The 23,639-nt window shown below is 41.1% G+C and overlaps 1 protein-coding gene across 1 annotated transcript in view; it reads right to left on the bottom strand.

The window, feature by feature from the left end:
* The window catches only part of LOC109487755 (short transient receptor potential channel 4-like), a 56,889-nt gene that overhangs the window by 18,125 nt on the left and 15,125 nt on the right, over window positions 1–23,639 (bottom strand). The window contains exons 2-4 of the mRNA XM_019791822.1: window positions 22,444–22,618; window positions 21,142–21,248; window positions 19,615–19,704 (exon numbers count right to left, since the gene is read on the bottom strand). Coding sequence (XP_019647381.1) covers window positions 19,615–19,704; window positions 21,142–21,248; window positions 22,444–22,615 — 369 coding nt within the window. The 5' untranslated portion in view covers window positions 22,616–22,618. The remainder of the gene's footprint in view (window positions 1–19,614; window positions 19,705–21,141; window positions 21,249–22,443; window positions 22,619–23,639) is intronic.

Genomic DNA, 23,639 nt, shown 5'->3' with positions numbered 1-23,639 from the left:
AGAACTCGCGAACGGTATATCGTAGGACCACCAAATTTTCAGAGAATGGTGTACTAGTAAAAATTTATCATATGTACAATTTTTAAGTTGTTGTGACGTAATATGACGTCATTATGACGTCATTAATGTGATTTTATTGGCCAAAACCGTCTAGATAGGTTATTCCCTGAAAAGTAAACAGTATACGACATAACTTTACCAAAAGTGTTTATGACAGAATATTAGGATGTACTAAGTCTTATGTTGCCCATAGCAACACCGGTGACGTCATAAAATGACGTCATGCATATATTACCTATCCGCCATCTTGGATCATCAATCTTGAATTTTGAAAAATAGTTTTTTTTCAGGATAAAGCCTAAAATACATTGTAAACAGACTAAAGACGTTCATATGAACCTTTTTTGTAAAAAGAAATGGGAGTATTGATAAAATTTTAAGGAAAATAAGCTGTATTTACCTGATCTAATGATATGGTCCGCCATCTTGGATTTCGGCCAATGACGTCATCAAATTAGCATAAATTATGCATTTTAATGATGAAATTTACATATAATTATATGTGATGTTATTAATATTAGAAACAATGTGTAACTTGACATAAAACCCATAAAATTCTGTTGTTTAAATGGAAATTATTATATTTGGCAAAAAATGCCTGTCAGAAACCCGTTGCCATGGCAACAAGAAAAATCATAATCTTATTCCACTGATACAGATTTGTTGCCAACAATATTTTAGGAAAAGTCACCAAGTTTGGCGGTTCTAGCTTTAGCCGTTTAGACGCTATGTGACATCAAAGTTGCCGCGGGCACTTTTAGCCCCCCCCCCCCTCGCCTAAAAATCTAGCATATATTACGTTGAACGGGGTTACATAATGTACATGTCGCCGGCTTAGCTTTTGCGTTTTTTAAAAGTACGCTTGTTTTCAAACACCGCACCGGCGGCTATAGCATCGGCACCACCTTCATCCATCCCCGTAACCCACCGCGAGACCCACGCCGCCCCCGCATGATAACAGCTAGCGTTTGTAAGGCTATCAGGATCTCAGCGGGGGCGGAGGAAGCTCCACAGACCCCGAGGTGACATGAGACTAGTCGGTATTCCCACAGCGTGCTTCTCAGTGTACCGGCAATCTGGTAGAAGGAATCAGGACATCCTCAGCTGGCGTAGTGTGCAGGCGGGGTAGTTTTACCAGAGAGATTGCCCGGGACTGATGCAGGGTGATGCCGTGAATCGTTGATACGCGCGCGAGCAATCGTGCGGAATACGTAACGCGTGTACTTCAACTGTAACGCGTCTTGACAGAAATCACATATTTTCAACCTAACACTGTTAGCGGTCTGAAGCAACCACCATCATCACATGTAGGATCGTCATTGTGCTACTGGTGGTTGGCCGTGCTCCCACACCCATCTCTACAAGGTCTAACTTCTCAGTACTTTTCCATCAGCCTCTACCACCAGGCTTCAGATGTGGCTAGATTTCAGTAGAGAGTAGAAATTGGCTAAATAGGCAGCTAACAATGTCAGAGGAAGCAGTTTACCAAAAAGAGTACAGTTTGACGCCGCTTATCTGAAGTCTGATAGAGGCTAATCTTCCATTTAAATTGTCGGTTCGCCGCCTCTCTTTCCAACTGGATTCTAATTCAGAGACAGAGCAACCCTAACTATAGCCAGTCACGCTCTTGGCAATGATGCCTAGTATTGATGCAATGCTCTTTCCAACTGGATTCTAATTCAGAGAAAGAGCAACCCTAACTATAGGCAGTCGCGCCCTTAGCAATGATGCCTAGTATTGATGCAATGCTCTTTCCAACTGGATTCTAATTCAGAGACAGAGCCACCCTAACTATAGGCAGTCGTGCCCTTGGCAATGATGCCTAGTATTGATGCAATGCTCTTTCCAACTGAATTCTAATTCGGAGACAGAGCAACCCTAACTTTAGTCAGTCGCGCCCTTAGCAATAATGCCTAGTATTGATGCAATGCTCTTTCCAACTGGATTCTAATTCGGAGACAGAGCCACCCTAACTATAGCCAGTCGCGTCCTTAGCAATGATGCCTAGTATTGATGCAATGCTCTTTCCAACTGAATTCTAATTCAGAGACAGAGCAACCCTAACTATTGTATAGGAAGTCGCACCCTTGGCAATGATGCCTAGTATTGATGCAATGCTCTTTCCAACTGGATTCTTATTCGGACACAGAGCCACCCTAACTACTAGTATAGGCAGCCGCGTCCTTGATGCAATGTCAAGTATCGATGCAATGCCCGTCTCCTGTATCAGATAGATCTGTTACAAGGGTAATTTTCTTGGAAAGGATTCGCTTGAACAAAGCAGCAGGTCGGTGGTAAAACCTGATTGATACGATGCCACTATTTGGCAAGGAAAAGCATAATCTTCTGAGCATTGGTGTTAGCCAAGCTGTAACGTTGACTAATTACAGACAGCAGTGCGTTGTTCGCACGCTTTGGTGCGTTTGAAACGATCACGTTGAGTTTGATATGAAACTACAAGCGTTTGTCTCTGAGGAGCGTGAGGATATTATAGTCCGCTGCCTTTAGTTAATAAGAATAGCGACACCAAATGGTATAATAGTGCTGGATTATCATAGCAGACTCCTTTGGATAATAGGTCTATCTTGCTTTCTTTGGGAATGTCAAATTTTATATGCTGTAGTCATAGTTTTAGAATAGACTAGTATAATGAATTAATGAATGACGACCATTAATGCACATTTTTGCCACATTTGCCTAAGTACAGGTCACAACAAAACAAGATGAACAAATTCAGTTAACAGATGCAGCTATCGTTAGTAACTAACAGAAACTATTTTTATATAATTTTTCCTCGTTTTTTAGCTATCACAGAAATAAAGAGAGAGCAAATAGGTTTTTCGATGGATGGTTTGTTCAGTTGTATTAAGAATATTAATTTTTCTACAGTGCTTAACTGTATGAAATGGGGAAATAGGTTTTGTGAATTTATACAAACAGTTCATTTCTCTCTTTGCTATACAATCCACATTCTAATACAAAATGGCGTTCGTGTGTTATTAGTATGTGTTATTGCTGTATTCTTTTCCCGTTTTTTTTCATGACCTGTACTTAGCTTGTAAGAGCATAAACATACAATAAAAGGTGTTTCATTCATTCAATTCATTTACCACCAAAGTACTCATTGCCATGCGTTCCCTCGAATATTTCGTTGAAGAGGTTCATCAGTCACGTAGAATTAATAGTTAGTAGAAATTCTTCGATCAGAGACTGTATTTTTGTAAGGTAAATCACGTACCTCCAAGTCCTACCTACCCCTACTCCGCAAGGAGGCGGGGGAGGTCAGAAGATCCACACAAGTCTCGACCTAGTCTCGTGTTCTCGCGAGACTAGGTCATTGCGTGATCAAGGTGTACAGTCGACACCGAAAATTTGGAGGTACGTGATTTACCTTACAAAAAAAATCACTGATCGAAGAATTTCTACTAACTCTTGAATATTTCGTTATGAAGAAAACATGTACTTGATGGACGCCCCCCTTGTGGAAGATTGTAACGCAGAGGGAAATCACACAGGCGCTAAAGCTGATCGTGTCGGCAGCAGGTCAGCGCCTGTTTACCGCGTGTTGTGCCCGGAGGCCCCGGGGTGAAACACGGGGCGAGAGATCAGCCCGTGCCGCTGATGACTGGGGATCAGCCGTGCGGAAAGGTGACATGCCGACAGACGGTTTTCTATCAGCATTCAGAAAAGGCAATCTGCACATACAAATGCTATACATGTAGGATTTTTATTTTAACCGAGGAAAACATATTGTTTTTACTCAGTTTCTTCCTCTTCTGTTCCAAACACTAACCTCTGACCTGGCCAATGACATGATTCGTTGACGTCTGTCACCATGGTGACTGGTTTTGGGTTACATAATGTTGCAATTTCATGGTCTGCTCTACTCCTGTCATTAAGTAAAAATTAACAGAGCAGACCATGTCTGAAGGTAAACATTATGTATTTGTTTTGCAAATGTTACTTCTTTAGTTTGAATTATTTTAGAGCCATAATCTCAACAGCGCGCGGCTATACATACAAATATAAATCATATAGAATAATGTATTATATACTCCATAATTACACATACAAATGCTATATACATCTTGTGGGAGTAGTTCTTGTATTGCTTCTATTCTTGTATTGCTATCAAAGGGGTGCTAGAGTAACGGAAATGAAAAGAAACCTACAGTGGGGGTCGCTGGAAGACAGACGTAGAATGTCCAGACTGTGCATGATGTACAAAATGACTAATAAACTGGTGGACGTACCAACCACTAAGTATCTGATACCAGCCCAGAAAAGAACAAGAAACAGTCATGCCTTCAAATATCAGAGTTTCATGTATCAACCAAGAATTGAGGTATTCAAAAACTCGTATTTCCCCAGAACTATCGTAGACTGGAACTCGTTGCCACCAAGCACAGTAGGGGCGTCATCACTAGAAAGCTTTAAACAACTCCTGCAATTAAATGTGCAAAGATTGAGTGTAACAAGCCGTTCGGTGTGATATAGCTAGCTGCCGCCGCGCCGCGTGCCTGCGAAGCTGGTGTGTTACGCCGAAGGGCGGTTATACCGGCTATACAGATACAGATACAGATAGACCGCACTAAGTCTTGTTTCAACACAACTTATACTACTTATTAGATATATTTGAATTATGCTTAACCTTCTATATTGATGGCCTATTCTGTGTATTTTTATACTTGTTGTTATTGACTATGTAATTTTGATGTTGTATATGTGTTTTTGTATGGGGGAGGGAAACTTGTAAAGGTGTGTATGCACCTGTTTTGCCTTCCCTTTTACTTTGTGAAAAATCAAAATAAACAAATAAACATGTAGTCTTTTAAATTTTTTTAGCTAAAATCTCAACAGCGAGCGGCTATACATACACATATAATGATATATAGAATAATGTATAATTTATTCCATAATTACAACAGTTAATTACCGTTATCTACCATTATAAACCCTTCAGTCATTGTTCACCAGCCTGCATGCGGTCGCATGATTGCATTAGGCACAGATAAGAAAGAGACGCCTGAATATTCTGTAGGTACTAATTAATTGCAGATCTAGATTTTAGGACAAATAAACCAACAGTAGATGCAGCTAGCGAACAATCAATCAACCGCAACCTTGGCAAAAACCAACAAGTGCTTCTAGGAGTTGAAATGCAACATATAAACATCATTACCTCCATGAAAAATGGAGGTACTGTTTTTGGCGCGTCTGTGTGTGTGTGTGTGTGTGTGTGTGTGTGTGTGTGTGTGTGTGTGTGTTTCCGCACATTTGTAGTCAGCATAACTTCAGAACGCCTTTATGGATTGTGATGATATTTGGTATGCTGATAGATCTTAGGAAGCCAAAGGTCAAGGTCAAATATGGGTCTCCTGGTGGCTGACCTTGGTACTGCAGCAGAACTTCTGGTTTTGTAAGGCAGGGAAAACAGATGTGCCGGTTATGCAACAAACCACCAGCGGGCAGGGCGCCGGTTTGATTCATGAGGTTCTCCCTCTGTAATAGGCTGACCTACATATTTCAGGCCAAAGGTGCTACTGTGTTAGCTGTGTGTTTGAAAACAAAAGCCTGTGTTATTTTGTTCTGCACTGTAGTATACTGTGTAAAAACATTTACATGGAGGTATGAGATCTCCGAATTCTTGTTTTCCAGCGCAGTACATTAGCGAATTTTCGGGTATCGTTTAGTATTCTATGCATTTAGGGTTCTTTGGGTGTTTTTTGTTAACATGTGCCCCCACTTCTAACTTTTCCGACCAAGACATGATTTGCCACTACTAAGGAAGCACATCGCCATTTCTTCATCCATACTCCATCTCTCAGGAGGAAGTTCCACGCTGAAAACTTCTTTCCTAGAACTACATCAGTATGGAAAAAGTTTCCTTGTGAATACTTCTCTGATTGGTACAACCTTAAACTTTTAAAGTCTAAGGTAAACAAACATATGTCTTCACAGTCCATTCTTGTACCCAAAACATGTGTGTGGGCTCTCATAAACCTTCTTTTGTGGTGAAAATTGAAGTAAACTAGAGAAGTAACATTTGCAAAGCAAATGCATAATGTTTACCGTCGGACCGCTCTGTTAATTCTTACTCAAACATATTCACATACAAAAATTGTACTACTAGTATATGGAGACAGGAGCAGAGCAGACCATGAAATTGCAACATTATGTAACCCAACACCAGTCACCATGGTGACAGACGTCAACAAATCATGTCATTGGTCAGGTCAGAGGTCACTGTTTGGAGAAGAAGAAGAGGAAGAAACTGAGCAAAAACAACATGTTTTCCTTCGGTAAACATAATAAAAAGATATGTGGTAATATTTTTAGACACGATTAGCCTGTGTCACTCGATGCAGACTTATTCATTGTTGTTAGTATTTCTTGCTATTAAAGAAGGACTTCAGTTTTGGAAACAAAACAAAACCACATTATTGAACTCAAAATGTAGCAGATGGCAGTATATATGTAGCATCATAAGTCGAGATGATAAGTTGTATCTAGTTGCTGATGGCGCCGGCTCTATGTCACAGCGGGCTCAACATCAGATTATGGCTAAGCATTAGATGTACAGTTACAGTTCATTTGTCAAATTCATCGTGGATAATGTGACATATCTAGGGCAGCAGAGAGTTAGAATGTAGGTGAAGAACCCGTCCAGATACCTGTATTGTATCTACTTCCAGCTACCACCATCATTTTCTTCGTATACTAATTACCTCCATGAAAAATTGCGGAATTGTTTTTGGCGCGTCTGTGTGTCTGTCCGTCTGTGTATTTGTGCTTCCGCACATTTGAAGTCAGCATAACTTCAGAACGCCTTTATGGATTGTGCTGATATTTGGTATGCTGGTAGGTCTTAGGAAGCCGAAGGTCAAGATCAAATATGGGCCTCCTGGTGGCTGACCTTGGTACTGCAGCAGAACTTTTGTATTTTGAGGGAAAACAGATGTGCCGGTTAAAGACTTCCTCTAACGCAAAACACGTGTGGTCAGACAGTCTGACCTATTTTAGGACAAAAACCTGAGTGTGTTATTTTGTTCTGTACTGTATAGTGCAGTGTACCGTGTAAAAACATTTACAAAAACTCATATATTTCATGGAGGTTTACGATTTCCGAATTCTTGTTTAGTACAGATTTCATGCGAACTAGGTTGTCTTTCACCACCCAAACTACTAATATGTTCTCGATCTCAATACCAGTGTGTCTAGTCAGTGCATATAAGTTCTCTGCTGAGTACGTGATTCACAAGCCTTCACAAGATGTACAAGATAATAAATAAATGTCCTTGCCTTCCTGAAAACTTCCACAACACCTACACCTTCTTACTGAACTCAGATATCCACAACCACTTCACACGCCAATGCAATTATTTAAGGCCATCCAATGCGAAATTGAATCTACGTCAATTTACAATCACGTACAGGGGCCCAACAATTTGGAACAACCTAAGTAGAACTTTACAAATTAGTCCCTCCTTCACCATTTTCAAAAATCATACTAAAGTAGGTTTCATCAATAACCCCACACATTCCTAATTTTTGTTTATGTTTCCTTGTTTACTACTTTCATTACTACTTTTCATTATTGTAGATAGTATTGTATCGTATTGCATTTTATTGTTTTGTTTTATTTACCCGTTACCTAAGTTATTTCTTATTTATCCGATTTATTTGAATTGTTAATCACGTTATGAAGGGAGGCCTCCTCATAAGCATTTTATGCTTCCGGCCTCCCTGCACTGTTACATTTCATGTATATTTTCTTGTATTTGTATTGTTACATTTTGTTTTAAAGTGCGAAATAAACTGAAACTGAAGCCTTACAGTATCGTGAGTCATTCATGTACCCACTGGCGATGTCTACGAAATGCTTCTGCACATCAAGTGATTCCAACACAGAACAAACTAGAGAAGTAACATTTTGCAAAGCAAATGCATAATGTTTATCTTCGGACATGGTCTGCTCTGTTAATTCTTACCCAAATATATTCATATACATGTACTACTTGTATATGGTGACAGGAGCAGAGCAGACTACGAAATTGCAACATTATGTAACTCAACACCAACTATTCACCATGGTGACAGACGTCAACAAACCATGCCATTGGTCGGGTCATAGGTCACTGTTTGGAAATCAAGAATGAGAAGAGGAAGGAACAGAGCAAAAACAATATGTTTTCCTTTGGTAAACACAACAAGTGTGTGCTGCAGAAGGAAAGCACAGTTAATATTGCAGCATTTAGAGCATAGCTAGCAAGCAACAGACTATGATGGGTTATTGGGTATATGGGACATTAGGTTGCCTAGGGAAATGATACTCAAGTTTCTGTTTGAGTAGACAACAAACTATGCATATGTAGGAAAAGATCAAGGTAGACCAAGCGAAGCATGGCTAGCCTGTGTTTTTGAGGATGTCAAGATGGCGACGGACAGATCCAGTATCACACTACAAGAAACACCTGGATGGGACCTATACAAAGCTCCTGCATAGAGCTCAGCACATGTCTTGGACACAACATGCCAATATGCAATATCAACACTATTTACGGTCTCCCACAGGTGTCCGAAAAGCTCTCCCCCCGACGGGTAAGTTTGTGGGACATTGTTGCAGAGCCAATCAAGAGGTAGTCTCGACCGTCCTCTTGTGAAAACCGAGGGGCAGAGTGCATTCCAGAATTTGACTTTCACTGACTCTTTGGTTAAAGACACTGGTGTTGACTTTGATAGTTTAGAAAATGCTATGTTATCTATGGAGATCTATGCAAGGATCTATGAAGAGAAATCTGTACTTGCTTGGTCCCGGCTGTACAGGCCGGCAATAGATAGATAGACAAGAAACGAAGGAAATCGTCGATGATCTTCAGAAATTGCGCAGGTTGATACGTAGACGAAGGAAGGATGGCGCAGGGTGCTCAGATTGACGAGGAGACGTCAACAAGTACAACAAGGGCACGAATGAGGGCACGAATACCATCTTGTGATGAAACATATATGATCTTTCTACAAAAATTACAAAACAAGAAGCGAAACGAATGACGAAGTTCTCAACATCAAGTAAGAATAACTTCAGTGTAATAAAACTGATACACTGCACTCAGGTGTGTTTCGCCTCCGATATATATGCTCAAATACATTTTAATCAGAATTCGTGCATTACATGTAGGCTATCAACTGCCCTTGTGTCTAAGGCCACACCAAGTAAATTTTATGGATGACGTCCTTGAGAGACCCTAAATCTAATGCGAGAGGGCGAAAAAAAAACAAGAAGGGCCCTAAAAAACAAGATGCCTAGATTAGAAATATACTAAGAGACGACAAATGTTAGGACACAGATTGAATGAGGTGACACAGTGTAACAAGCAAGAAGTCTTCATCAAAATAGCAATATAGTCCGGGAGGAGAAGCCTGAAAAAAGTCGTGTCGTAGCACACCCCTTATATAATAAATCAGGTGGAACAGCAGTTGTCGTCCTGTTCTGTTTCTTTCATCACATTTTTGCAGGCCTGCAGAAACAAAGCATGTGCTCTTTACCCATTTCGCATTACGAGTTTCACGTCAATCTGACGGTTTGCAGCACTGTCGTGACTCTTTGGTCATAGTTACAGGAAGCGGAATTTCTTGTATTAACAGGCCAAAATCAATGTGCGCGCGGACGTCATCCATAAAATTTCCTTGGTGTGGCCTAACCTTAGAGAAATAAGTATAGAAGATATCATTCAAATTCCTATTGCAAAAAAGGCACATAGATAAGAATAATTGGTGGAATTCGCTGCATGCAATAAACGGCCAGTGGTAGTTCCTACCTTGGGTGCGTCCCCTAACATATGGTGCCCATGTACTGTAGTTAGAAAAACGCCACGGCCTTGTCGAAGATGTTATTTTCCATGTGGAACGTCTCTCCTTTGACTGCCATCTCCCGAGCTCTTACCCTATTCCTGCGTCTCGTGTCCTTCCTACTGAAAATCCTTCCCAATCCAGGGTTCCAACCAGAGGTGATCTCTGTTCGACTCAACATTCGCACTAACGAATCTTTTATTCATCTCCAACCCAAGTCAGCGGATTTAATGCAGTCATGATGCCGCGCGTGTCATGTTAATGTTCCCCTCTCATTTAGCATGCAGACAAAGTAAGGCAATACGTGCAGGCAAAAGGTGCTTGGACGCTAAGCATTTGAAACATCTATAGCATCTAAGCGAGGGAATACGTCTGGCCTTTCGAACAATAATGTCTCCTGGATGTTGCCTTTCTTATAGACGTATTTTCTACGTGCTGTCATTTGTTATCATCGTCTGGAGCCTTCGTAATGGGGGCCACGCAGAGCAATTAAATGTTGCCACAGCAAACGATTTATTAGTGTTGATGTATTGTCGAGAAGTCGGTGACTGCAACATATCATTGCCTTCGACAAGAAGGCTATGAAATTGTTTTGGCACTGTTTGGCAGATTATGCACGATAAATTTTGAATGCATGGTTCGCGGTTCACGATTTTTGGCAGGCTGGTTGTCTTAGTGATGGGCATTGTCAAGGCCAAAAATGGACTTCGTGGGGTTTCTTTTGTGACTGGAGCTGACCTTTTGTGTTTGCGTTTTTTGTTGTACTCCAGATAACTCGGGAATCGTTAAATGGTTGTCTATGATTTTTAGCTGGCAAGTTACCGCTGAGAATACGAAGGTCAAGTTCGGAAATGGGCCTCGGAGGGGGGGGCGTTCCCACGTCATTGAATTTGACCTTTTGTGTTTTGCGATGATCATCTTAAAAAAAACCTACACTATACACACACAACACCTATCAAAACAATATCACACCGTCGAAGGCATGATACCTCCGAACTCTAGTTAGAACATGTTGAGGAGCCCCAGGTTGCGTCTGACTGAACATTCGGATTGCCACAGAAGATTTAGTTTCTCCTTCGTTAATCCTAGGACCTTAACATTAGTCATACAGTAAGTCTCCCATTGTACTTTTGTCGTATATACTGGCTACATAATGGTCTACAGGGACCAATTTATATGTACAAGTACTTCAGTGGAGTGGCTAGATCTGGTTTCTCCATTTGGGGAACATGTTTGCACGCATGTCATGTCTACCAGTGTTGAGACCTGGACATCTTTGGCGTAGTGGCAATCTCATGATTCATGGAGCTCGTATTTGTGCTGACTCTTGGCCTGTATCGCGTAGGGGAGGTTTTAGAGGCCTCAATCTGTAAAGCTCGTGTGCAGGTAGCATCACCATGGTATACATCATTGTCTAATAGTTTGCCGTATATTCTGTCTCGTTTGATTTTTTTAATTATGGTTTTTATTGTCCAAACAGTACCCGTGCAGTCGCACAAATTAATGCAGGGTATCACATAATAATCAATACAAATCACAACAATTACAACAATCAAATAATACACATGATACACATATTTGTTCCACAATTTTTTTTTGGAACTGTCGCAAGGGTCTGTGCGGCTGCCATTCGCATCGGCGCCACAAGATCACCTCAATACGGCTTTCCCCAACCGAAATTAGGTACCCATTCACACCTGGGTGGGGTGAAGAAAATTCGTGTAAAGTGCCTTTCCTAAGGGCACAACGTCGGGCGCATGTTCAGACATGTCCCGGGTACGACTTGGAATCGAACCCGGGTCTCCCCGCTTCATAGTCGATTGCTCTAACCACTACACCACCCGACGCCACAACGACCCGATTTTTGTGCAATCGAGGTTTATTTTTCCAAAACTTGATGTTCTAATTCTTTGCTCTTCGTTCAAGTGTAACATCATTCCGTTCCTTTGTCATTCAAGACACCTCTTTTTATGCAAATCTGGATACCATTATCACCTTTCATCCATTTGTAACAATACCAAAATATTGTGACTAAAATGGTCAACTTCACGAAAGTCTACAAGTCATGGCTCTGAGAAAGAACTCGAAGTTCTGGAAAATACAGCTAAGTCTTAATGTTAAATGTTAATGGATTTGTACGCTGTTGAGACAGTAATTGTCAGAGCACCGTGCGCCTTTATGGAGAACCCTAGAGACGACATCATGCATGGCAACATTAGAATCCTACCAGCTTCGCAGAAGACTAATTTCGTCTCCACATAATACCTGAAGACAAATGGGGTAGCCTGGCTCTTATATAAGAGATAAGTATTACGGATGGTATGTCGTTTGCATCATTTACAATGTGTATTAATCGTATCGTAGAAGGTTGTGGCCATCTCATACATACAGGTCTAACAGCTTCCCGTTAGGTCGACTTAAGCTTCTGACTTTTGACTTTTTGACAGTTCTGAATCGACTTACCAAAATAAGAACAATTCATGTGTCTGAATCTCCGCAAATATGCCACCTGCGTGCAATCACAAGGCAATGAGCCCATGTTAAATTGTAGCTACCTCACTGTGTCTTCATTACTATTCACTAGTGAGTGTCAAACTTCCATTGTGGCTACGCAATTTTGATTGCCTTTGACGTGAAGACATAACGCAGTACCCGAGGGCTGTGCGATTTTATTACATCGCGTCTATCTTTGCTTGATCCTTCCGCGGATTCAATTCCCCCATAACAAAGCAGGAATCGTTTCGCCACAGGGAGAGATTTACAAACACCCATCGAATCGCTGATGGAGTTTAAGATTGAGCCGCTACAAATTACGTGTGGGGGGAAAAAGATAATGTTTCTCTGTCAACAAGTCTTAACTGCTGTAATGATTACCATTATCTATGCTTCACACAGAAACATTCAATTTGATACAATCAATGATCTTAACCGATTTTTCTCTTTCTATTAAATACTCTATACCTGTAGATAATTGAATATTTTTATGAATGTGTTATCTATGATATAGATTTTTATTCCAAACATTGAAGATCAACTGTTAAAGGGTTATCTTATCAACAAAGCAATAAAATAATGCCTAGCCTTCAGGAAATTAAAGCCGCAGACGATGACAAAATATGAATGACAGCAATAACAAATTTCATCTATTTGAAGCCGACCACCTCCAGACGTCATTGTCTGAAAGGCCAGACGTATTGCCGTGTTCGTTCAGATGTAAAAGTTATAGATATCCCGAAAGGTTAGTGTCTAGGCACCATTTGCCTCCACGTATTGCCCCTTTGTCTCCATACTAGATGACAGAAGAGCATTAAAACACATGAACCTTCCCGTCCATAAATCCACAAACAGTTACCATGCATGGAAACATGATCGAGAATACTGTACCTAGTCTAATTAGGACTACTCATAACAGTTCCTATTCAAAATCTTGGCAAAATGTACGTGGCTAGACATACTCTTCCTTCCCTCGAGACCAGGTAGTTCAGTGATCAGGGCCTGACCCTGGATCTACCCCGGACGTGTCCGTAATCCAAACCAAATACTCAGCGGGGCCATGGACAAGTTATATATACATGGGTAAGGATCTGGTCTGTCGGACACAAGTCGGTAGGAACAGCCGGGGCGCACGGGGATTTTGTGAACAACCTTCCGGGAAAAACAATGGCATACTGGAAAGGGAAAAAGATCCTAGATCTAAAGGTAACAATAAAAAGAGTGCCAGTGCTTCCTATATGTGCTGCCGCAGGCCTAAAGTGAACAACACCAGAAGAGAGAGCAATTTCAAAGAACAGTTCAGCACATCGACATACACAATATTGTTAACTAGACTAGAGGTTCCCATTTTCATGTGCGCCCAATAAATGTACAACCTCCAAATATGTTGCAACAGTTTGTAAAACGGTGCACACAGCTAGAGAGGTGATTATTATCAGGAATCACGTCTTCACCAGATTGCGGTGTAATTTCGCCTTTAAATCTACACAGATTGTCTGAGAGAAGACGCTAACAAGTTGCAGCCAAAATGAACCCCTACGTGCGTAACAGGTTTTACTGCACAAACTGTTCAGACCGTTCATTTTACCGATGCGATGGCTCATTTGAAGACGCTGTAAATGTGCTCATAAGCACCCTTCTCCAACTCTCCCTCTCTCACACACAGGGAGAATTCCGGTCACGTCTGGGGTGAGATTAGCCAGGGACTGAAGAGCAGGGAATGACAACGACTTTTTCTGAGAATCAAGACATGGTAGTGTTCTGTAAATATGCATCGCTAACTAACGCAAAATGCGCTACGAAAGACTTCTCGAGGAGACAATGCGACAGGCGGTCTGAATACCGTGCCGCCACATGGCCGCAAGCAATGCATGTAGTATACATGAAAGAGAAGAGAAAGAACAAGTACATTACGCGGCGACTTATTGCAAAGGCGGAGGAATGGGCCAGCATGAAAAATGGCGACAACCTACCCTTGTCTGCGACATATTTTGTTATCGGCTGCACTTCAGGTCTGATATTTCACATCAGATGGAACAGTGCACAGTGGGTCCGGCAGCTCGCACCAGAAGCGGCACCCCGCGCACCGGCTGCCGCTTTCCATCAGGAGAAATCGGCGGAAAGGTCGCCGAAGACAAGCGGCGTTATTCCGCACCACACGCCGTGTGAGGGTGTCTTTGATACATCTCGCACTGATGATCAGGTATATAAAAAAAGCACTCTGGCCTTAATTGTCGGTGGAACCCGCTAACGGACGTGGAAGGCATCGCTAAACGCTTGTCGAAAGGGCTTTTACTAACACCTGGCACCTCCGCTGTTGCCTTGAAGAGTGATGTTCAAAATCTGCAGCCGTGTACAGCCCGGCGTGTTATCTTCAATTGCATCAGCGACTTAGTCATTAAGCAACTATAAACGGATTCGCTTCTTGAATATATAGCTCGTGACCTTTTTCCGATCTCCCCAGTGTATTACTCCGCCGTCGGTGAAAAGACAAATGACCATATCTCAAGTAGAAATAAATCTGTCAATCCGTTTATAACATATCTTTATGAGATCTTTATTGCACGTTCATTGCTAAGTGTTAACCACTGCGGAATAATTGCTGGCTGGTGGTTATATGCATAAAGGTAGCTGAAATCGAACGACGTAAATCTACTGGTAATATGATTCATCGTTTCTGATATTGGTTATTATTTCTTATCAACTCTTTTGTCACAGTCCCTTTATTCGATAACAAAGTAGATGTAGGTGCGATTAGATACATTTAATACTACATACCGGAGTATCTTTCTAAGGCCACACCAAGTAAATTATATGGATGACGTCCTTTGGATGATGGAGACCCGATATCTAATGCGAGAAGCCGAAAAAAAACAAGAAGGGCCCTAAAAAACAAGATGCCTATATTAGAAATATACTAAGAGACGACAAATGTTAGGACACAAATTGAATGAGGTGACACAGTGTAACAAGCAAGAAGTCTTTTATTCATCATCAAAACAGCAATAAATCAGGTGGAACAGCAGTTGTCGTCCTGTCCTGTTTCTTTCATCACATTTTTGCAGGCCTGTGCTCTTTACCCATTTCGCGTTACGGGTTTCACGTCAATCTAACGATTTGTGGCACTGTCGTGACTCTTTGGTCATAGTTACAGGAAGCGGAATTTCGTGTGTTTTTTCTAGGAACATGCCAAAATCAATGCGCGCGCAGACGTCATCCATAAAATTTACTTGGTGTGGCCTAACATATGAACAAGCCGTTGAACTAAACGGTTTTTGCATCAGTGTGTTGCACGTCCTTGGCATAAATATTTCAGTACCGCTATTACAGGGGTATCTTATTAATCGGTTTTAGGTCTTCTGGTTCAAGAAGTTAAGTCGTTCGTCTTTAAGATTGTCGCTTGGTTCTACAGAGAGTTTGTGGAATTCTCCAGAGGCTCGGAGCTTTTCCCTTTGGGGGACGGAACGCACTTGATGTGTATCAGTACGGAAAGGAAACTGTAATTTTTAATGACATCAAGAAATCATCACATGGAGATTTTCCCCAGCAGTAGGGCAACATTTTTTTGCAAATACCGAATCTTTATTTTTTTGCCCCCAATGAGCCATGGCAATTATAAAACAAAAAAGAGACACAATGATTAGATTAAAAGTAAATAAAATACATAACAAAATAAGGACAAAACGAACATAAATCAGAACAAAATCTGAACAACAGTTGCACTATGAATGATTAACAAATAGAATATAGGTACAATTGTTGGGGATTTTATAATTAATCAACATAATATTTTACGCTGTCAACAGTTCTAGTCCAAACATTTCTCGCGATTTTGAGGTCAGCCAAATTTTGTCGTACTTAAGTTGAACGTGATGTCTTCTGTAGCGTCTAAACTTGAGAGTACAGAGTCAGTAATACTACCTTAGTATGGGACAAATTGGTTAGCAAGAAAAGTGAAAGAAGCCGGGGGGGGGGGTACACAACATGGCCTAACAACCATTAGGCCTAACATCAAAAGGAACGGGGGACGCTCAGCAACATGCAAGATACACCACTCATCCAGCCATGACGTGACGGTGACATCACAGGGGGTCAACCCCTTACTTTACTGAAAAAGACTGGTGCCGTGCAGTCGAAATGTTTGGTAAGTCCATATTTCTCATTGTGCAGGACATCACAAATGTATTGCTAGAATCCTCTTCTCTTTCACATACCAGACTATCGTATTTTTCATATGCAACAATGCAAATACCTCCCGTCGGCATCCTTATGGCATGAGAGACAGGGATCTTTACAAGATGCTCAATGAGTACGTATCTTTACGACATGCTGGAACGGCATCTTTACGACATGCTAGACCGGCATCTTTACGACATGCTGGACCGGCATCTTTACGAGATGCTGGACCGGCATCTTTACGTCATTCTGGACCGGCATCTTTACGACATGCTGGACCGACATCTTTACAACATGCTTTACAACATGCTTTACGAGATGCTGGACCGGCATCTTTACGAGATGCTGGACCGGCATCTTTACGAGATGCTGGACCGGCATCTTTACGACATGCTGGACCGTCATCTTTACGACATGCTGGACCGGCATCTTTACGACATGCTGGACAGGCATCTTTACGAGATGCTGGACCGGCATCTTTACGACATGCTGGACAGGCATCTTTACGACATGCTGGTCCGGCATCTTTACGACATGCTGGACCGGCATCTTTACGAGATGCTGGACCGGCATCTTTACGACATTCTGGACTAGGATCTTTAAGACATGCTGGACCGGCATCTTTACGACATACTGGACCGGCATCCTTACAGTATGCTCGACCGGCATCTTCACGTCTTTACGACATGCTGGACCGGCATCTTTACAACATACTGGACCAGCATCTTTACGGCACGATAAACGACTTCTACTGATCTAATAGGCTTGTGATTGAACTACATTAGGAATAACCATCAGATACGTAAACTGCACAAAACGATATCGATCCGATGTCTCTTCCAAATCAATGTGGCAAACCAGACGTGACGCATGCTGTTCTACTTCCCAACAAAGGTCAAAGAACCCAGCAGAATGAAGGACAACCGAAGCACTTCTTGATTTGCTTTTGTTTTCCTTGTTTTCTTATGCTACGTTTATTTGATTTTGTGTTAATATTGCTTTCTTATGTCTATCCTTTGCTCAAAAATTGGTCTTATGCATTTGACGAATTGAATTTTTTTCTTGTTCAATTTGACATGTTTTTGATAGTCTTACTTTATTGTTGAGTCAATTAGTTAGTTAGTTCGTCGTGTTAACTTTATATTATTTTGTATCTATTTTGATTTAATCTGTTTGTTTCGTTGTCACTTATGTATTATACACGTGTGTAAAAAGAAGTCTTAAAAAACAATTGGATTTTAGGAGAACCCACTCGATAAACCCTTAGGTTTCTTGGGTTCTCCCGCACATTTGGTTATACATAGTCATTACATACTGTTTTTATTTTTATGTGCAAAATGAAATAAACAAATAAACAAAGCACATGAATGACCTGTAGGTAATGCTATAGAGAGTCGGGTGAACTCCCCATGCCCTGCTTTAGGTATATTGACCTACACGGAACATTATTACCAGCAGCTGTAGTTTATGGTGAACTCTCGTGCCCCGAGTTGATCCATACACGTATCAATGACGTCAAGTCCTCCAATCTAGGTTGCTGACGCTTCCTTGATGGTTGCAGAGTAGACAGCTAAGTGTCATCGATAGAGATAGAAGCAACCTCCCAAATCATAATCATTAGATGTCAACCTTGCTCAAAGTCAGACACAACTGAGCTGTTATAACCTTCGTCTAACAATTGGTGATATGTATTCTCTGGGATCTGAAGAATGCCAGCAACTACCAAGAGAAAAACTTGCATGGGTTACATCAATTTTACACATTTCTGATCACTATATTGTTGCTGTTTTGTATGCTTGTGTATGTTTAGGGCTTCATTTTCTTAATGGGCTAATTGTGGATCAATGTAGGATATTTACAACTAAACCAGAGAATTCACGATGAAGGGTTCAGGCTGACAAGTCATGCTGGAGATGCAGATACTAGAGGGTTAGGAATAAGGGCTTCAACCCCAACTGATGTGGTTGCCTTTAAAAGGAAGCTCTCCTCATTTATGTACAACAGATTTTGCCAAACCTACAGTTTAGAGCAACCCTGTACTTGGCAGTTATCTTGTGGTTGCGCTACTTGTCTGGCCACAAGACCGCGCTAACTGTGATATCACTGCTGGCTATATAACTGTCGGTATTTGTTGTCTCGAATCAATAACTCTCACAATGTTAATAAGTTGAGTTGCCTTGTAGTTCTAAGTTTATTAATTTGTTTCTCAAATTGTATTTTGTGATTTGATTCCTTTTTGTATTGTTTTGTCATTTTATTGGTATAGCGGCTTTGAAAAGGTTTTTCATGTTAGAAGCACCTGTTTCGCCATGCCATCCACAGTGCATATTGTACGTGGTAAAACTTAATGAATAAATAAATAGACTGCATGGAGGTTGTGATTAATAGTCCACTCCAGTGCCGCCCTGGGAAGTTGAATGACCTCATTGGCCTCAATCGTACTCACATATGCCATCTTGAAGTTATAGCTCAGAGTGAGATGGCGAGCCAATGCGTTAGACTTTCAGATTTTGCGATAATCATGAACGCTAGCACGGTAAAATATTTTAACTGTCGTTGAGTATATGTGCCATGACTCTACCCTTGTCACGTATATATACGGCTGGAAGCTTTAAGAGCAACACCTACGCGGGGCTTAGTTCAACAGATTGCTAGCTGCACCGTCCTTGGCCGTGAAGGTTGTATCATATTTTTTTTCTCTCTCGGGGATTACAGAGACGAGGTAACGTCGCCATACTGATGAGTGCGACTTTTTTTATTCCAACATGTTATCACCAGACGTGGTGACGACACACTCAAGTTTCTTCAACTTATAGTTATATTAATGCCGCCACCAACACAGGGGACAAATACATTACAGGGCATTTACACCTGAGCTAAGTGAGGAAAGCCGTGTAAAGTGCTTTTCCCAAGGGCACAAGATCGGTGGCATGTCAGGACTCGAACCCGGGACTCTTAGTTCCGAGTCGCGCACTCTGCCGCTACGCCACACGACCCCACAACAGATACAGTTACAATGAAGTGTGATCTACTCACGTATTGTGTTCTGTCTTCAGTACAGTTCAGCAGCAGTTCCACGGCTCCGACAAACTCCCGCTTGATGGCGTGAAGTAAAGCGTCGCCCACCTACAACAGACGGGGAGAAATGGTCACAATATGAAGGGAGCTATAATCGTGTTAAAACACTGTCTTTAGTCAGTTACACCGAAGAGGGGCTCATCAGGCTTGCCGTACATTTTTCACCTTCCGTTTCTGTATCTGTATGGCCGGTATAATAGTTGTTTATTGCAAATTCTTGCCAGAGTGGTAATTGCAGGAACAGAGGAAACATGGTATAAAAACAGACACTTAGTACATATAGAACTACTGATAACTACTAAGAAACTACTGGTAAAAACTACTGGGTTTGACTTCATTTTTGAAGACAGAGGAAGACAAAGGATCCCACTTTTTCTGTAATACGTGGGTTACATATTAATAATGGGGTTACATATAAATATATGTATATATAATAATGTATCTAACATAAAGCTGTAGGGTGAGACCTAGAGTCACTTGGACAATATGCGATGCGACAATGACCTGCATGATACAAACAAATTGCGAAGGGCCATGGAGGATCAAGTGCTATGGAGGAGACTTTCCAGATTGGTTCGCGCGGGAGCTCGAACTAAGTAAGTAAGTAAGTAAGTTAGTACTAAGTAAACGATGTTTGTTTATTAATCTCAGGCTCGTGGCCCGTATCAACACAGAGATATGTAAAATACGCCAAAAAGCAGTTACTCAAGCAACTAGATATGATTCTGAAAACGTCAAACGTTTCAGCTAGTATATCCACTAGCTTTCGTCACTAGTGACTGAGAGACCAGAGGGGAAATGCAGGTTTATAAGCACAACCTAATAATTGGTATGCAGATAAAGTGAAGACAAATTTTTGAAAGTCGAAAAAGGAACAAAAGTCAAGACAAGATAATGCAAATTAGTCAGAAGGCTCCTGTTATACAGAACAGGCAATATATATATATTAAAGTGGCAATATATGAAAGAATGTACAACCCCACCCTCAACAGGGAAGGGGGGCTACGGGTGGATCTCTCTTCGGTATATCAATCAATAGTTTGTGCTTATAAACCTGCATTTACCCTCTGGTCTCTCAGTCACTGACGAAAGCTAGTGGATACTAGCTGAAACGTCTGACCGTTTCCAAAATCATATCCTGTTGCTTGAGTAACTGCTTTTTGGTGTATCGTATTACCTGGATGTCTAACCTTCATCGACGTATCTCCGGGCTTTTTATTGTATATTTTCATATGTTGCTTACAACAACAATTGTGCGCCACAGGACTAAGGTTTTAAACAAAAACACATATACAATAAAAACAAAAGAACGTGCATTATCTACAGCCTAATAGCAAAACATATACCGAGTCTCAAAAGAATCCGTCCACCCAAACGCGAGAAACAGCTGCGAACATAAAAATCTAAATCTCTCACAAAACCCTTCCGCGGAAGGATGTCTCCTCCCGGGGAGGTAAAAACACCTGTATGGAGTGTTGTACTCACCCTGACGTTGTAGGAGACCAGTAGCTCCACCAGCTCCAGGTTCTCGTTTTCTATGGCGATGAGCAGAGCTGTCCTGCTCAGAGGGTCCGTACAGTTGATGTCCATCTCTGTTGAAGAAAGTACAAGTAACAACTGAATCGCCATACGTACCATACGTTAGGTAAGGTTTTGGTTTTGGGAGCATGGTGTTCTTTTTTTCTCTTAGTTTTTGTTATATTTATCTTTGGAATTGTGATCAGTTGGACATTATGTTCTATTCAGTTATTTAAGTTATTTATACCTTTGTTAATTTTGTGGACACCTTTGTTGTTTACGCACAACGCTGGATTATGCTCAGATTATTTTGTGCTTTTTTGGGTCGACCTCTGACCTCTCCTATTGATTTTGAACTTACTTTATCATTTTGTAATCATCATTATGTACAAGTTTTGTTATTTATGTTTCATTTTATTGACCCCAGGAAGAATAGTGCTTTTAAGCACTAATGGGATCGAAATAAACAAACAAACAAGTTTTCTATGCTTTTATTTCAAGCGTACCTGAAGTGTGCAAGGATGAATGGATTGCTACGTTTGATAAATTGTTGGATTTTAGTTCTCCTATTGCATCTGATGTACAGTCCTTTTGTATATCTTGTTTTGTATATGTTATATGGTCCCGATTTCTGGATTGTAGGTATTTCATTTTAGACAGGAAGGTTATATGGTGAATTGAAGAAAAGTAATATTCTAAGATTTTTGCATCTGCACACTTCCTGCAAAGCAAATGCAAAGTGAGACCATAAAGTTGATATCCATATATACTTTTAAGAATTAGTTGTCATAAAAATATAACATAGAAATGGGTCGAAACAAGAAAATACCAAATGACCAAAGGTTCTGTCCATTTTGTCCAAACATGATTGAAAATGAGCACCATTTTATAATGGAGGGTACACTATACAATGATAAGCGCTTATTGCTGTTCACCTTTCTTTCCGTTTGTTCAATTGATTTCAATACGTTAGATCCTATAGATAAATTCAATTACATTCTCAGGGGAGATAACCAATACAGTGTTCAAATAGGAAAATACATTGAAGAATGTTTCGATCTTAGAGAACACACGTTAGAGAATAGTTAACCTTAATTGTAACATCATACATATACTCTGTACGTAAGATGACGTTATCCACACATGCATTTAGCTTTGGTATATCTTTAGTTAAGTTGTAGAAGACCATACAAAAGTCCCTGTACTTTTTTGTTGTGTCAATAAAGAATCTCTTGAAAACATCGCGTCTAGGAAGAGTTGCCCACTCACCTGGCCCGTAGTCCTCCAGGATTTTGCGCACCGTGGCGTAGTCTCCCCGCTCCACGGACACCAGGAAGCGCTTCTCCGCCTCCGACAGGTCCGACTCGTGGTGAACCACCCGCAGCGGGATCCGGTCAGCGTCCTCCTCCTGCAACACTTCATCTGGGATGGTGGCCGCCATGTTCTGTGGGGGGGGGGGGGTCAAGGTCAGCGGGAGTCAAGGTCAGCAACGAAAATGACAACAAAAAAATATTTCCTCACTGAAATTATATTGCCGGAATGGGTACCTTTAATCTTCTTTGAATCTTTATTGCCCAGATGTGCTAAATGCACAAGAGGGTATGCAGTATGCAAAAACATGAGTATTTCATACTGAAACGCTATATTCTAATGCAAAGTGATAAGAATCTATACATCACAACAATACTTTATACTACCTAAAAGTACCTATCATCTACTGCTAGTTGCCCTTTCTTCTCTCTTTTTGAAACATTTGGAAACATAATTACATAGTTTGTCTACTATACATTCGTTCTTAATTAACTAGAAAGGTAACATTTGCCATGCAAATGCATAATGCATACCTTAGCATATTGTCTGCTCTGTTAATTCTTACTCAAACACATGCACAGATATATGGTGAGAGGAGTCTAAATCACTCCTGCTATAAAATTGCAACATTATGTAACCCAGTTACCATGGTGACAGACGTCTGCTTCAGGCCATTGACCTTATTTGTTTGGATAAGAAGAGGAGGAAGAAGAAGCAGAGCAAAACAGTATGTTTTCCTTCTGCGAAGGTTAACATAATTAAACACTGACAGCTGTCCGGCCGTCCGCCATGACGCCACTATGTACTGTGAACGGAACGGCTGGCATATCACATGTCACCCAATATCTGCTTAAAAACCCTCATTACCGAACACCCACAAAGGCTGACGAAATTAATGACCTGTTCCAAAATTCCATCAAAATATGTGTGTCTTCTGAAATGTTCTGAAAGCTGTCCGGACGGCCACCATGATGCCACTACCGTGAACGAAACGGCTGGCAAATGTCACCCAATATCTGCTTGGAATTACCGCACACCCACAAAAGCTGACGAAATAAATGACCTGTTTCACGAGTCCATCAAAATGGGGGTGCTCTTTGAAATGTTGTGTGACCTGCTATGAAAACTGCTACGGTATCCAAAAAACCTGAATC

This window comes from Branchiostoma belcheri, unplaced genomic scaffold (assembly GCF_001625305.1).
Source record: "Branchiostoma belcheri isolate BF01 breed outbred unplaced genomic scaffold, Haploidv18h27 scaffold9, whole genome shotgun sequence".
Taxonomy (NCBI): Eukaryota; Metazoa; Chordata; class Leptocardii; order Amphioxiformes; family Branchiostomatidae; genus Branchiostoma; species Branchiostoma belcheri.
This window is presented reverse-complemented; position numbering and strand designations above follow the sequence as displayed.